This window comes from Miniopterus schreibersii (assembly GCF_964146895.1).
Source record: "Miniopterus schreibersii genome assembly, chromosome: 1".
Taxonomy (NCBI): domain Eukaryota; kingdom Metazoa; phylum Chordata; class Mammalia; order Chiroptera; family Miniopteridae; genus Miniopterus; species Miniopterus schreibersii.
In genome coordinates, this window is record NC_138101.1 from 168,268,211 (window position 1) to 168,282,987 (window position 14,777).

At 42.3% G+C, this 14,777-nt stretch overlaps 1 protein-coding gene across 1 annotated transcript in view; it reads right to left on the reverse strand.

Annotated features, from left to right (window-relative positions):
* Window positions 1-12,950: 12,950 nt before the first annotated feature.
* GCH1 (GTP cyclohydrolase 1) overlaps window positions 12,951-14,777 on the reverse strand; it is a 32,436-nt gene continuing 30,609 nt past the window's right edge. The window contains exons 5-6 of the mRNA XM_081156419.1: window positions 14,014-14,098; window positions 12,951-13,187 (exon numbers count right to left, since the gene is read on the reverse strand). Coding sequence (XP_081012545.1) covers window positions 13,061-13,187; window positions 14,014-14,098 — 212 coding nt within the window. The 3' untranslated portion in view covers window positions 12,951-13,060. The remainder of the gene's footprint in view (window positions 13,188-14,013; window positions 14,099-14,777) is intronic.

Sequence of the window (14,777 nt, forward strand, 5' to 3'; positions counted from 1 at the left end):
AAGACAGAAGTCTGTATGCTTATTGCATTTGGTAGCTTTGGTGATTTGATTTTTGCTGAAAATAATGTTTTGAAGTATTGGACAACCAGAAAAATGAAAGAAACTTCTGCCCCACAGTCTCTAGGAGAGTATTTTCAATACCTGTTGAGACCCAATTTGGTAATAAATGTATTAAAAGACTTTAACATAGGGATAGGACAGTGACAACATTGTGCACCTAGTAACATATTACATTTTTAGAATGATATTCAATTCTGGTTATTACCTTGCCAGGAAGTAAATTGAAATATCAAGTCATTTTAAAATGGGAAGAGTGGGGTATGTGATTATAGTAAGGCAATACAATAGATCCTTGTGGTGTTGAAACTGTTTAATATTTTGACTGTCATGGTAGATACACCAACCCACACAGGTAATAAAACTGTATAAAATAATACACACACACACACGCAACACACAAGTACAAGTAAAACTGGGAAATCTGAGTAAGATTAGTGAATTGTATCAATGTCAATATCCTGGTTGTGATATCATATGATAGTTTTCTAAATTTAGCTTTGGGGGAAACCCAATCTCTGTGTAGTGTTTCACATGTAAACCTACAATTGTCTCAATAAAATTTTGTTTACAAAAAAAATTTTTTTTAATGTGGACATGCCAAGATAAATGAGGTACAAAGGTATTCCTAGGTAAAGAAGGAATTAATTTGTGTGCTATAAAATTTTTAGCTGTAAGACCGTTACATATAAGAGGATATCTAAATATTTCAGGGGTTGGGGAGAGGTGAATAGCTCATCTGAGGCCATCCATTTTGTTCCTTAGGGAAGGGGAAACAGAGGGTACTCTTTTGGTCCCAGTAAATCCATATCTAGAACCCTGTCCTTGGGAAAAAGAGATGTTTACTGTAGCATTATTTATAATAAGAAACTATGAATAACCAAGAAGTCCATCATTATGAAAGTGATCAATACAGTACGACATTTCTACCATGAAATGTCATGTAACCATTTAAACAAAGCTGCAAGGTCTATCCTTGTAAGCTACCAACATAAAGAGAGAAAAGCTATGTGTACTTTACAGTATCCTAAGCGTTATAGTTACAGGGGGAGAAGGCAGGCCAAAGACTGCAGAGCATTAGTAATGAACTCTAAAAGATATTTGACACAATCTGAGAAAAGGTCAATGAGAGTGGGCATGATATTAAGTAATCATTGTAGATTTTTGTTGGATGTAATACTGTGTGTGAGTAAGTCCTTCCTTACCCTTTATCCATTAGTGTTACACACTCAGGTAAATACAGGTAAAAGGATATGATGTCTGGATGGGCTTGCTTTAAATACTTCAGACTTGCTTAAAATACACTTCTATAGTATTTCTTTTATTTTACTCACTTTTTTTAAAATTTGTTGATTGCTTTGAGAGAGAGAGAAGGGGAGAGAGAGAAACATCGATTTGTTGTTCCACTTAGTTATGCATTCATTTGTTGATTCTTGTATGTGCCCTGACCGGGGATCGAACCCCAAACCTCGGCATATCGGGACTATGCTCTAACAACTGAGCTACCTGGCCAGGTTTAACATATGCACAATTTTAAAAGTAAAATAAAACAAAGGTTAACAGCAGTTATCTCTGAGCTATGTAATTCTGGGTACCTAGTGTTTTTCTTCACCCCTTCCTGTATTTTCTGTTTTCTATAAAGAACAACTATAAAAATCAGGGGGAAAAGTAGGATATGTTTAGAAAAATCAGACCAGAGAGCTAAGTTATTTATACACAGGTAATTACAGCACTGATTATATTAATCTGGAGACAGTCCTTCTTAAGAGGCAATTTACCTTTAGACTTATCAACTGAGTGGTTGCAGACGCCCTGAACAGTGGAAGTGGAACCAATTGCTCACAGAGTGATTCATGCAGCTGTTCTCCTGCCCAGATCACCTGGGCTTGGGGCCAGTGGTTTCCTGATGAGTTTCACAGGTCTGAGTGGTTATATCTCAGGCTAGTGGTTCTCAACTCGGGGAGCCAACCAGGACAACCAAAGGCAATTACAAATACCGAATAGGTCTTCATAGGGTAGAGGCACATGCATTGTCTAAAAGCTTCCCTGGCGACCCTAGTCAGTTTGGCTCAGTGGTTAGAGTGTCAGCCTGAGGACAGAAGAGCCCCGGGTTTGATTCTGACCAAAAGTAGGTTCCTTGGTTGCCAGATGGATCCCCAGCCCTGAATCCCCAGCCCTGGTTGGGGCAAGTGCAGGAGGCAACCAATTGATGTGTTTCTCTCACTCTGATGTTTCTCTCTCTCTCTCCCTCACCCTCCCCTCCACTTCCACCCTCTCTGAAAATCAATGGAAAAAATATCCTCAGGTGAAGATTAAAAAAATTAAAATGGGGAGGAAACAAGATGGTGACGTAGGTAACCACGGTACCCGCCGCCTCCCGCAACCACATCAAAATTACAACTAAAATACAGAACAACCGTCACTCAGAGCCTCCTGAGATCTGGCTGCACAGAAGCCCCACAACCAGGGAACTGAAGAAGCACCGAGACCATAGGAGGGGCAGAGACGCGGGCGGATCGGGGCTGAATTGGAGACACAGCTGCGGGCCCACACCCGGTGCCGCGGGTTAAACCCGGAGGGAATCTCGGCGGCAGAGGTTTCCCAGAGGAGTGAGGGGTCCCAGCCCCACAGCAGGCCCCCAGCCCAGGGCTCCAGGGCCGGGAAGAGACGTCCCCACAACTCCGGGCTGTGAAACCAGCGGGGACTGTCCCTGAGGGTCGCGGAGGCTGCGGGAGCCCCAGCAGCTCCTCCTAAAGGGCCCGGCACGGACTCACTCGGACGCTCCCTCTGAGCCCAGCGCCGGGCAGCAGCCTGAAAGGACCTGGGACACCTGGGGGGGAACTAACCTGCCTGAAGTCAGGGCAAAAGGTGGAGGGGCAGCTTCCTTCCAGGCAGGAGGGCTGGCAGAGGCCATGGCTCCTGTGGTGAGTCCTCCCCACACAGCCAGCAGGCAGGCGCCATATTTGAATCGCCAGCACCTGACTCACACCTTTGGCCCCGCCCCGTGATTCCCGGAGGCCCCGCCCCTCCCTCCCTGCAAGCTCATCCAAGCCATTGCCAGTGGCTTTTCTATGCAAGTGGCCTCTCGAACCTCATGTTTAGGGCTTTCCTAAAATCTCTCAAACAAGCAGCAGCATGCCCCACAGGGCTTGATAAGTGGTCCCAGGGCTGACATTAGCAGCAGCCTGCACTGGCTCATAGCTTGGCCTCTCCTGGACACCTCCAAGCCCAGCACAAGCAGCAGCCAACTACGGTTTGCTGTGTAGCTCATGCTGGGTGGCCCTGGGCAAGGCACTAGCAGAGGCTGACTTTGCACCTCCCGGGAGGCCCCAGAAACAGTGCACCTGGTGGTCAGACTCGACCACACTGGATTACAACCCTACCACAGCCACGAGTGACACACTCAAGGGGCGCACTTGGTGAACACCAAAGCTCCTCTGAAGTAAATCCTGCTCCACAGAGGTGTCTCCAGCACAGCAGCTCTTTGGCTGTAGTTGCAGCTGGTCCTCACAGCTGATTGGCCTGGGGGTCAATTCCTCCTAGTGAGGCCAACAGCAACCAAGGCTCAACTACAACAGGTCAGAGCACACAGCCCACACAGGGGAGCACCTGGAAGGCCCAGCTCAGGTGACTGGGGAGGCTGAGCCACTGGGCCCTACAGGACACCTACTACACAAAGTCACTCTACAAATTTCAGGAGACATAGCAGGTCTACCTAATACCTAGAAACAAAGACCTGGAAGCAGCCAAAATGTGGAGGCAAAGAAACATGTCACAAAGGAAAGAACAGAAGAAATCTCCAGAAAAGGAACTAAATGAAATAGATCCAAACAAGCTAACAGATACAGAGTTCAGAATTTTGGTTATAAGGATGCTCAGGCATATTAATAAGAGTATTACGAAAACAACTGAGACCGTTGATGACATAAAAAAGTCCAATTTGAAATGAAGGCTACACGAACTGAAATGAAGAATAATTTACAGGGAATCAACAGTGGAGTAGAGGATGCTGAGAATCAAATCAGCAATTTGGAACATGAGGAAACAAAAAACACCCAACCAGAAGAGCAAAAAGAAAAAAGAATCCAGAAATATGAAGATAGTATAAGGAGCCTCTGGGACAACTTCAAGAGGCTCAACATTCGTATTATTGGGGTACCAGAAGGAGAGGAAAGAGAGCAAGAAATTGAAAACCTATTTGAAAAAATAATCACAGAAAACTTCCCCTACCTGGGGAAAGAAATCGACTTACAAGTCCAGGAAGCACAGAGGGTCCCAAACAAGAGGAATCCAAAGAGGCCCACATCATAATTAAAATGCCAAAGGTTAAAGACCAAGAGAGAATCTTAAAAACAGCAAGAGAAAAGCAATTAGTTTCCTACAAAGGAGCACCCATACGACTGTCAGCTGATTTCTCAACAGAAACTTTGCAGGCCAGAAGGGAGTGGCAAGAAATATTCAAAGTGATGAAAAACATGGAACTACAACCAAAATTGCTCTACCCAGCAAAGCTATTATTTAGAACTACAGGTCAGATAAAGAGCTTCACAGATAAGAAAAAGCTAAAGGAGTTCATCACCACCAGACCAGCACTACAGGAAATGTTGAAGGGTCTTCTTTAAGAAGAAGCTAATGAACAAAAGAATCTGATGGACTAAATAGATTCAGAGACATTGACGCATGCAACAGACAATCATATTTCAGAGGGAAGAGCGAAGGGGGGTGTAGGGTGGGAAGAGATTAACCAAAGAAGTTATATGCATATATGCATAACCCATGAACAGTCAATAATGGGGTGAAGGCCTTGAGAGGGGGATGGGAGCGAGGTGGAGAGGTCAACTGGGGAGGAAAAATGGGACACCTGTAATACTTTCAACAATAAAGATACATTTAAAAAATTTTTTTTAATAAATTTAAAAAATAAAAGTTTCCCTGGTGATTCTGGTGGGCATACCTGGTCAAGAGTCTCTGATTTACATAAACAAACAGATGTATGCTTAAATATAATTTTGTGTGTATATGAATTTTCTTGTATATGTCTTAAGTGTTTTTGGAAGTATATGTAAGAAGGTGGTAAAAACCAGTGACTGTGGGACAGGGACAGAGAGATTTTCACTGTATATCCTTTCATGCTTTTCACATTTTATACAAATGAATGTATTACCTGTTCAAAAAAGGTGAAAGTAAAAGAAAACCAAATTTGAGAAGACTCTGCTTTAGACACTCAGCTGGTCAGAAGTACTTTTCTTTTGCTAAAATGGTCTAAGTTTTTTTCTGAGAAAGTATCTAACATTCACTTAAAAAGAACACTAGATGTAATAATCATAATGGATCTCATATTCAGATAGTTACAGAAAACACTCACCACGTTAGAGCTGCACATGCTACCATTCAGAAGTACACAGTCAGCTAAGATGGGGGAAAGAAGTGTTTTCCTTTTGCAATTATAGTCAAGCATTTCATAAATACCCCTGATGTTAGCAGTTGCCTGGCTCACCCGAGGGAAGAAGTGGAGGTAAGCTTTTCCTTCATATCCTTTGGTACTGCTGCTGTTTGAATTTTGTGCTAATACATGTACTACCAGTTTAAAAAATAAATTTTTCTAAAAGTGAGCCTTTAAGATTGTGTGATCAGATGGGACTACAGGTAGCTGATTCATACACTTATCTTAAAGTTGTTCCCAGCAGCACTTTGGAGTTCAAAAGGCAAAGCAGATTTCACACATCTTCAAAAATCTAGTTCAATTCAAAAGAGGGGTGGAGGTGGCTGAGGTTACAGAGGTCAACTAGAAAAGATAACCAACTTCAATGGCGAGCTAGAGGTGATCCAATGGCCTGGGCCCATTGGTTAACGGAAAGACCAAGAGAGGGAGTCAACACAGGAAACTCAGCTCTAACCCAGTGGCAGTGATGTAAGTCATGTAATCCTCCCTGAGCCCCAACTTGCTCACTGATAAAATGGAAATGTTCTTAAGAGAGCTGTTGAGAAAATAATACCTGTGGAAAGCACCATTAAAAGTTTAATATACCCCATAAAAAAAGTGTTACCTTACAACAAGTTTTCCAGATTTAACTTTGAGTACAAACACACACACACACACCATTAAATCTGGAAGATTTCTCTTTTGTCCCCCAAAACACAAAATGCAGGGAACATAAATTATCAGTTTTCAGGATTTGAGGTCTTACCTTGATTTTAATCTTTTTTTTACAGTGTTCTAGCTAAGAAGTCCATGAGAACTCAGTGTTAACCTACCTATACTTCAAGAGCACATGACATTTTTTATAAGTATGTTTTAAATATTACATTTATATGGAAATTCTGTTAACAAAACATTCAAGTATTGACAGAAGAAGCCATTCTCCTCCCATCCCTTCATTGTGAGGTGATTTTGACACCTGCTGAGCAAGAGCAAGTAGGATAGGATCTGATAGAGGTTTCAAGTCCACCAGTTCCTTGAGCCCAGGTGAACCACCTGTCAGAAATACCCAGAAATGAGAAGTGAGAAATTTTGCCCTTGGATTAGTTGTCCTTGGTTAAAGGTACTTTGCAAATTACCAATATGAACTAATTCTGTGGTCCCTGATAGTCATTTTAAATTGATTTTTATTTACTAGCTTTTCTGCTTCCTATTCAGTTTATTCCTTAGTTTTAGACATGAAATGGCTCTGAAAAGAGAAAAATCTCCATATAGAAGTTTACCAGTCAAGATAGAACATGACTGTAAAAATTAGTATCATCGCAAATATAACGGGAAACTCCACAAAAAGACAAATTAGAAAGAAAAATATGACTTGTCTATTTGTTCAGCACATTTTCAAACATGAAAAGATCCAGCAAAAGGAGGGAGGAGAAGAAACTCATCCTAAAATCAGGAGAAAATCAGCAAAGCGTAAGTGTAGTGTAACAGCCTCGGAGGATGCTTTCACACGTCCAGGCATTTCATCACAGGTCTCCCTCCACACAGCCTTCTCAGCGCTGACCAACAGTCTAACCACATCTCTCTGGGCAGCACAGTCAGTTCCAGAAGTTAAAGGGTTTTGTCAAAAGGTCAGAGTTGTAAACACATTGCTCAAAGCAAACAGGAGAATGTAGAAATAAGTGGAAACGTGGGTGGACGTATTAGGGCTGTGCAATGCGTGTGCTAGGAGCTGTCCTAACTACACCATTAGGGAGAGGGTAAAAGCAGCAGCTTCAGGACAAGACACGGTGTGTCACTTCCCTCCCCACCCCAGGTCAGCCAGAGCCCGGTGTTCTTACTCAGAGGGCCATGGAAATGGAACTGAAGAAGTCAGACACCCAGGCACTTCTACCATTCCACCTAAACCGTGGAATTCCTCAGGGATAGGTCCTCGAGGTTATGCCACGTCTTGTGTGATTCACTATTTCCAGTCCTATAATAACCCTCCCACCTTCACAAAAACCTTGGCAGCCAAGGAAGTCACGTAGCAGTTTTAAGACTGTCCAGAAAGGACAGACTTCCCCCACCCACCCACCCATCTCACACACACACTCACACACACACACACACACACACACACACACACACACACGGGAGTGAGCTGTTCATACCTGGGAGGGTGAGTGACTCTGAATTACAAAACAAAGGAGAGCTGTGTTCAGGGTAAAGGAGGAGCAGTACCAGGCCCACCTGGGCTGCCTCTGGAGTGGGAGTTTAAGGACAGGGAGAAGTGCTGCAACAGAGAATCACCTTTTCCTCTGCCGACTGGCTTCACTTATTTCAGACAGACACTCAAGCAGTGGACATTTCTTAGGGTAAGCATAGGGCTTCTCCAGGAAGAAATGGACAAATAAGTGCAAGGAAAAGGTGGGGAAGAAAGAATGAGAGGTGATTTCATAGCTTTAAAGGATTTAAAAAACATATCAACCAATGAACTATTCAAAGAAAAAATTAAATAATAATTCCACTTGCAATAGTGTTAAAAAGAATAAAATATGTGATAAATAGGTGGAGCACAGAGGACTTTTAGGGCAGAGAAACTATTCTAAATGACACTATCACGGTGGACACATGTCATCCTACCTTTGTCCAAACCCACAGAATGTACACCACCAAGAGTGAACCCTAACGTACACTCTGGACTTTGGTGATAATGACATGTCATTGTAAGTTAATAAATTGTAACAAATGTTCCACTCTGATGAGGGATGTTGATGACAAGGGAGGCCATGCATGAGTGGGAACAGGAGGTACATGGGAAATCTCTGTAACTTCCATTCAATTTTACTGTGAAAACAAAACTTCTCTAAAAATAGTCTATTTTTTTTAAAAAGAACAAAGTACTGCCCCACCAGGTGTGGCTCAGCGGTTGAGCATGGATCTAGGATCCAGGAGATTGCAGTTCAATTCCTTATCAGGGCACATGCCTGGGTTGCAGGCTCGATCCCCAGTAGGGGGCCTGCCAGGAGGCAGCCGATCAATGACTCTCTCATCATTGATGTTTCAACTATCTCTTTCCCTCTCCCTTCCTCACTCTGAAATCAATAAAGATATATTTTTTAAAAAAAGAACAAAATACCTAGGAATAAACTTAACCAGCAAGGTGAAAGAGTTGTACATTGAAAGCTACAAAACATTGATAAAAGAAATTAAAGACACAAATAAATGGAAAAAATAGCCCACATTCATGAATTGGAAGACTTAATATTGTTAAAATGTCCACGCTACACAAAGCAATCTACACATTCAATGCAATCTCTATCAATATCCCAATGGTATCATTTGCAGAAACAGAAAAAAATTCTAAAATTCACACACAATTTTAAAGCACCTTGAGCAGCGAAAACAATCTTAAGAAAAATGAAGCTCGGAGGCCTCACACTTTCTGATTTCAAAACGTATTATAAGCCACAATCATCAAAATAGTGTAATACTGGCATAAAGACAGATATATTGACCAATGGGACAGAAGAGAGAGCCCAGAAACAAATCCTCACACGTGATCAAATGATCATTCCCAAAGGCACCAAGGCGACACAATGGGGAAAGGATAATCTCTTCAACAAATGGTGCTGGCAAAACTGGTAAGAATGTAAAAAATGACCCTTACTTTACACCATATACAAAAATTAAGTTTACATGGATTAAAGGCCTAAATGTAGAAACTAAAACTATAAAACTCCTAGAAGACGACATAGGGGAAAGCTTTATGATATTGGAATGGGCAATGATTTCCTGGATACGACAGCAAAAACACAGGCAACAAACTTAAAAACTTCTATGCAGCAAAGGAAAGACTCAACATAGTGAAAGGCAGTCACAAAAAGACAGAAAGTGCATGATTCTACATGCATGAAGTATCTAAAGTAGTCAAATTCAGAAACAAAGCAGAATAGTGATTACCAGGGGCTGGGAGGAGGGGACAAAGCGGAGGTGTTCAATGGGTATAGGGGTTCAGTTTTGCAGTTTGAGAGATCTGTTGCTCAGCAATGTGCATATAGTTACTACTGTACTATACACTTGAAAATGGTGAAGATGGTAAATTTTGTTATGCGATTTTTACAATAAAACACAACCCAGATCAACCAATTGCAATGTATGGAACTTATTTGTACCTTGATTCAAATAAACTATAAAAATAAAACATTTTAGACAATAGGGAAAAATTGAAAGCTGACTGGATGGTTAACATAGAAGCATTTTTGTGTGTGTATAATGGTGTGTTTTTTAACATGATTCCTTTGTTTAGATAATTTGAAGTATTTATGGATAAAATGATGTCTGGCTTATTGGGGTGATCATTCCCATAAGGCATATAAACATGTTGTATACCTGAAACTAATATAATATTTTGTGTCAAGTGTAATCGGAAAAGCATTTAAATAAAAATAAAAATTTAAATATATGTCTGAGATCTGCTTTGAAATAATCGAGTGGGGACAGGAGGTATGGCGGAATCAAGATGGCCAGGAGTTGAGACTTATTGAAGCTGGAAGATAGGTACATGGAGGTTCATGTATGGGGGTTACTGTTTTAAGTTTTATTTTTTCCGTAACAATGACTAAAATAAACATAAAGCAAGTGCCTCTGAAAGGGTTAGGGCTGTGGGGAATCTACACTTTGCCTTGAACTCATCTATTAAGACTCTCCTATTCACCTACAGCAGGAGGATCCAGGCCTGTCATGAACCCAGTGTTCTGTTTACTGGAAGCCTCTCAAGATCTTTAGTGTCTGTACCTGCTCTTCCACTAAGTGACAGAACAAGAAACTCAGCCAATCGATCTTTAGTGAAAAAACTCAGGAGCAGCGACTTAGGCTTAGTTGAGCTGCTCATTGTTTCACTGGCACCTGCGTTGCGGTTTAGGGGTTTTATTTCAGTAAGCATTCCTAGTTTCGGTGACGAGATGTGATACCCAACAGTCTTCGGGGTGCTCCGAGGAGCACAGGCCCCTCCAGGGCACCAGCGGCTGGACTTGCTGACAGCTGGCAAGGGCAGGGGGCTCTGCCTAGGTGGAGCAGGGATCGGAGAGGAGACCACCAGGAAAGGGGCTAATGATGGCACAGGCAGAAAAGAGGCAGCAAAACCTTTGCACTTGGAAGTTTTACCCACGATGGACTCTTCTCTAGAGGGAGAAAAACTTTCTTCCGCTCCTGGCACTGCCTGGCTCCGTGCCCCAGCCCTTCCTTCCCCAGCTGCTTCAACACAGACAGTGCCAGTTCTCAGGAGGCTGCAGTTACTCAAACTTAAGCTTAAAACAGCAGGGACATGGGGACCACTCAGATTCCCCACTCTCATCCCAGATCTCCCCTTCCCATTGCTGCAGGAGGGTGAGGGCAGGAGCACCCAACCCAAATACCAAAGGGAAACAGGGAGCCTGGGGTTAACTTGTACTGCCACTGGGATTTATATTCTAATAGCCTCGTGGCTGCAAAAAGCCCTTATGGAAAGTACCTTTGCTAAAACAATGTAATGAAAACAATCGAATAGCCATATCTGTACTAGTGGTTCAAAAAGAAACTACTTTCACAGGAACAAAGTTGTAACACTTTAATAATTTAAATAGAATTAACTCCAGGAACATACACACACATACATAAAATTCAGACAATTTAATTGAACAATGTTAAAAGTCCCCAAAATGGACTCATAGTGATGGATATGAAAAGGTAGTTTTGAAGTACTACAGACCGGAGTAAAACAGACAAGGTAATTACTTTGCATTTACCAATAAGACAACAGCCTGTGGATACAGTAGACCTTTATGAGAACACTTCTAGGGAATGTTAGAGCAAAGTCATCAAAAAAGAATACAATTGATTTCAGAAAGATAAATTCATAGGTAACAGTTTCTTTGGTCCTTCGAGTCACACCTGTTTTTACTTTAAATTACCAAACATGAGTTGAGTGCTTCATTCTGCCTCTAAATATCTAAATATTAAGCAGGATAGTGTATATATTAGCTTTGATTTTAAAAGGAACTCAAAATCAACCACTGTTGTACTTTAGAAACTCCATAGAAAAATATAGGAAATGGAAGTAGGGAATTTTTTTTAAATCTCTGCCATTTTGTCTCATCATAAGCCAAACAAAGTGCATCAGAGTGGCAGAGATCGGACCACTCACGTTAAAGCAAGCAATGTACTTCATTCTTCTTAAGGTAATGGGATACATTTGAGGAGCGCTAGGTCAGCCAAACAAGACGCTTCTCTGCGGATGGTCTTTGTGTTTTGCAGGAGAGTTGGGCTATTTTGTTGTTTTAATTTGGCCCACGCTGCCCCAGTGGAGGAAACTTTAAGACAATCATTGATAAGGCAACAGCTTCCCAGACTAAAAGACCTGGACCACTTGAAGAGTTACACTGAAGACAAGACCCTCACAGGCCACAAGGGAAACCAGTATGGGGGCTTCCGGTATCTTCCAGGGATTCCAGAAGATTATGGTGCAATTTTCAGGGACACCAACACTACAGCTGTCATTAGACACTGGACACAGCTCTCAATGCAGTCCACAGCCCATTCTGCATGCTTTCACGTTCACGGAAGCTATGGTGCTGCGGACCTGAAAGTGATGAACACTCAAGAATTTCTGGAATACTTAGAAAAACTATTAAGATAAAAAAAAGTTTTGAGGCACCTGCAAAAAACACACAAAGTAAGTAAGCTCCCAAGAAATTTTAAAAGGTAGAACTTTGAGGACTGGTTATTTGCAGTGTCAGTACTGAGCCTTATAGAATAATGGCTTTTAAATAAAGGCAAAGGTATCTACACTCCACATGGTGTGATATTCTCATCAAGGCACAGAGAGTTAAATGTCTAAACCCCTGTCTGTTGACATGAGAATACACTCGTAAACAACTCCGGAGACGGATTCCCTACACTTGAATCTTAACAAGAACACAAGGTAGAAATGTGCCTTTTTGAACTCACAGTAAAATAAAAGACATAGGTAATTCACCACCTTGCCTTGGTGACTAACATTACAACTAGACAGTTAGAAAATAAATACATAAAAAACAAAGTGTTACCAGCGGTTTAATAAACATGATTAATGTGGAGCCTGGTGGACTTTGAATTTGCAGAACAGAGCTGCACCCTGTCCAATAACTTAGTTTAAGCACTACACCATTTTTGTTTGGGGAGTGGAAAAGGCAGCATATTGGCCATAGTTTTCTCCCATTCCCAACACTCCTATGCTTCTGAACCAAATTACCAGACTATTTGAACAAAACACGTGGGTTCCTCTCCTTCCCCAGCATCCTGGGGTTATCGGAAGGACAGCGGCAGTGTGCGTGTGACTTAGCTCTACTGGCAGTGTGCTTGACTGTTGCCACTGGGTGGTGGCAAGAAGAAAGTAGAGTGCCCACCCCCATATTAAAATCATTTTTATTTGACTTGCAATAAATAATTATTAAACACAATTAGTGACAAGGAGTAAGTTTCACGTCTATTACAATTGAGAATGGAATTGTACAAACAGCTGAAGCCAGACAACCAATGCTGCTAGAGGCAAGATCTGCAGAGCGCGAGGGTCGCGCTGCAAGTTTAGCTCCTAATGAGAGTGAGAAACTCTTCCCTTGTCTTTGGATCTTCCCGGAACACACCCAACATCGTGCTGGTCACAGTCTTGCTGTTCATTTTCTGTACCCCTCGCATTACCATACACATGTGTCTACAAAACAAGGCAACAGAGGGCAAACAGACAGTTACTGGTTTGGTTTTGAAAATAAAAAGCAGGCCCAAAAAATTAAATCTGATTAAACTGAGTTCACAATGACCAAATTGGTCACTTAGACAAATTTGAACTAAAAAAAAATTTTTTTAAGTGTCTTAGTCTTATAGCTTTTATTCTTCTCAGTGGTCAAGTCCTTAAGGCATCCAACAGGAGAGGGGAAAATGGAATATTCTCCCTGGGTGAAAATAATACAAGTCATCTGTGGAGATACAATAACTTCGAGATAAAAAAAACCCGGAGTTCTCACTTGGTCTTTAAGACCAAGACAGCATTATGCTAGCTGAGGTGTTCAGAGGAACAGCGGAGCAAGGAGGGCTCACCGGCCAGCATCAGGATGAAGGCCACAGCGAGTTTAAGCGACCTGGTGAAGCCGGCCAGCATGCACAGCACAGAGTTTGTGCCAGGCCAGAATAAACAAGAACTTTGCCCACAAGCTGTGGGCAATTCTCGTAGTGATTCTAACTTAAAGAAGTGTCCTCTGGTGCCCTTTGTACCAATTCTTAGTTCTCTCTATTTTTAAAATACGGGTCAAAACATTAGAAAACTCTGCTTGGAGCAACAAAGAGCTAAAGAAGAAACCAAGAGAAGACACACAGCACTGCTGCTTGTGTGAATCACTACACCTAAGTTTATGACTCCCTACTTTTCCACAGCCCACACACACGTCTCCCACGCCCTGGTTCCGTATTGGCAACGCAGTAAATGAAATGAATATCATTTTCATGCACCGCTATGACACTGTTAAAGGCAAATACAGACTTACGTTGCTTCAACCACGACCCCAACGCCAGCAGGTCGCAAGGCTTCTGTGATCGCTACGGCAATTTGTTTTGTGAGGCGCTCTTGAACTGTGGATGAGACAAGCAGCTCAGTTTAAGTATCTGACACGAACAGCTGAAAGTTTTTGCTGTCTCTAGATGGCAAAAATCTTAAAAAGCAGACTTCTGTGAGATTTAAAAGCCAAGACACACCAGCTTCTACCAGCTGGCTTTGCCTGCTCTCTGGGCCACGGGAGGCCGGTTCAATTCCCTGCCCTGAGGCCCTCCAGCGCCTCTGCAGGGAAGGGGCTGGAACAGCACCTGCGCTCAGGGGCGCAGTGAGCCCAGCAGGATATTGACAACAAGCACCTCCACAGAGGTAAAACAGAGCAAATAAAAAAATAGCTCGGCAACAGGGCTAACAAAGGGGTCACCGTCTGATTACTGAATCGTACTTAGAGCAATGTTAAAAACCAGTGATTTAACCTCAATAATGCAATTCCTGGGCCGAATGCACAACTAATCTTTGAATACATACATTTGCTGCAGCATTACAGCCATTTGAAAGCTGACAAAATCCCCAAATGTCTATCAGAGCAGGGACTGAGTAAACCGAGCCACAGACAGCAGGGCCGTGCAATGGCATGCGGAACAGCAGGCAAAACAAGGGAGGCACTTGCCTGTCTGCGGGGGGATGTTTAAGATGTAAGTGGGGGAAATAGGGAAAAAAGGTAAGTGAAGCCCATTATGTATAATATGAGTCCGTTCT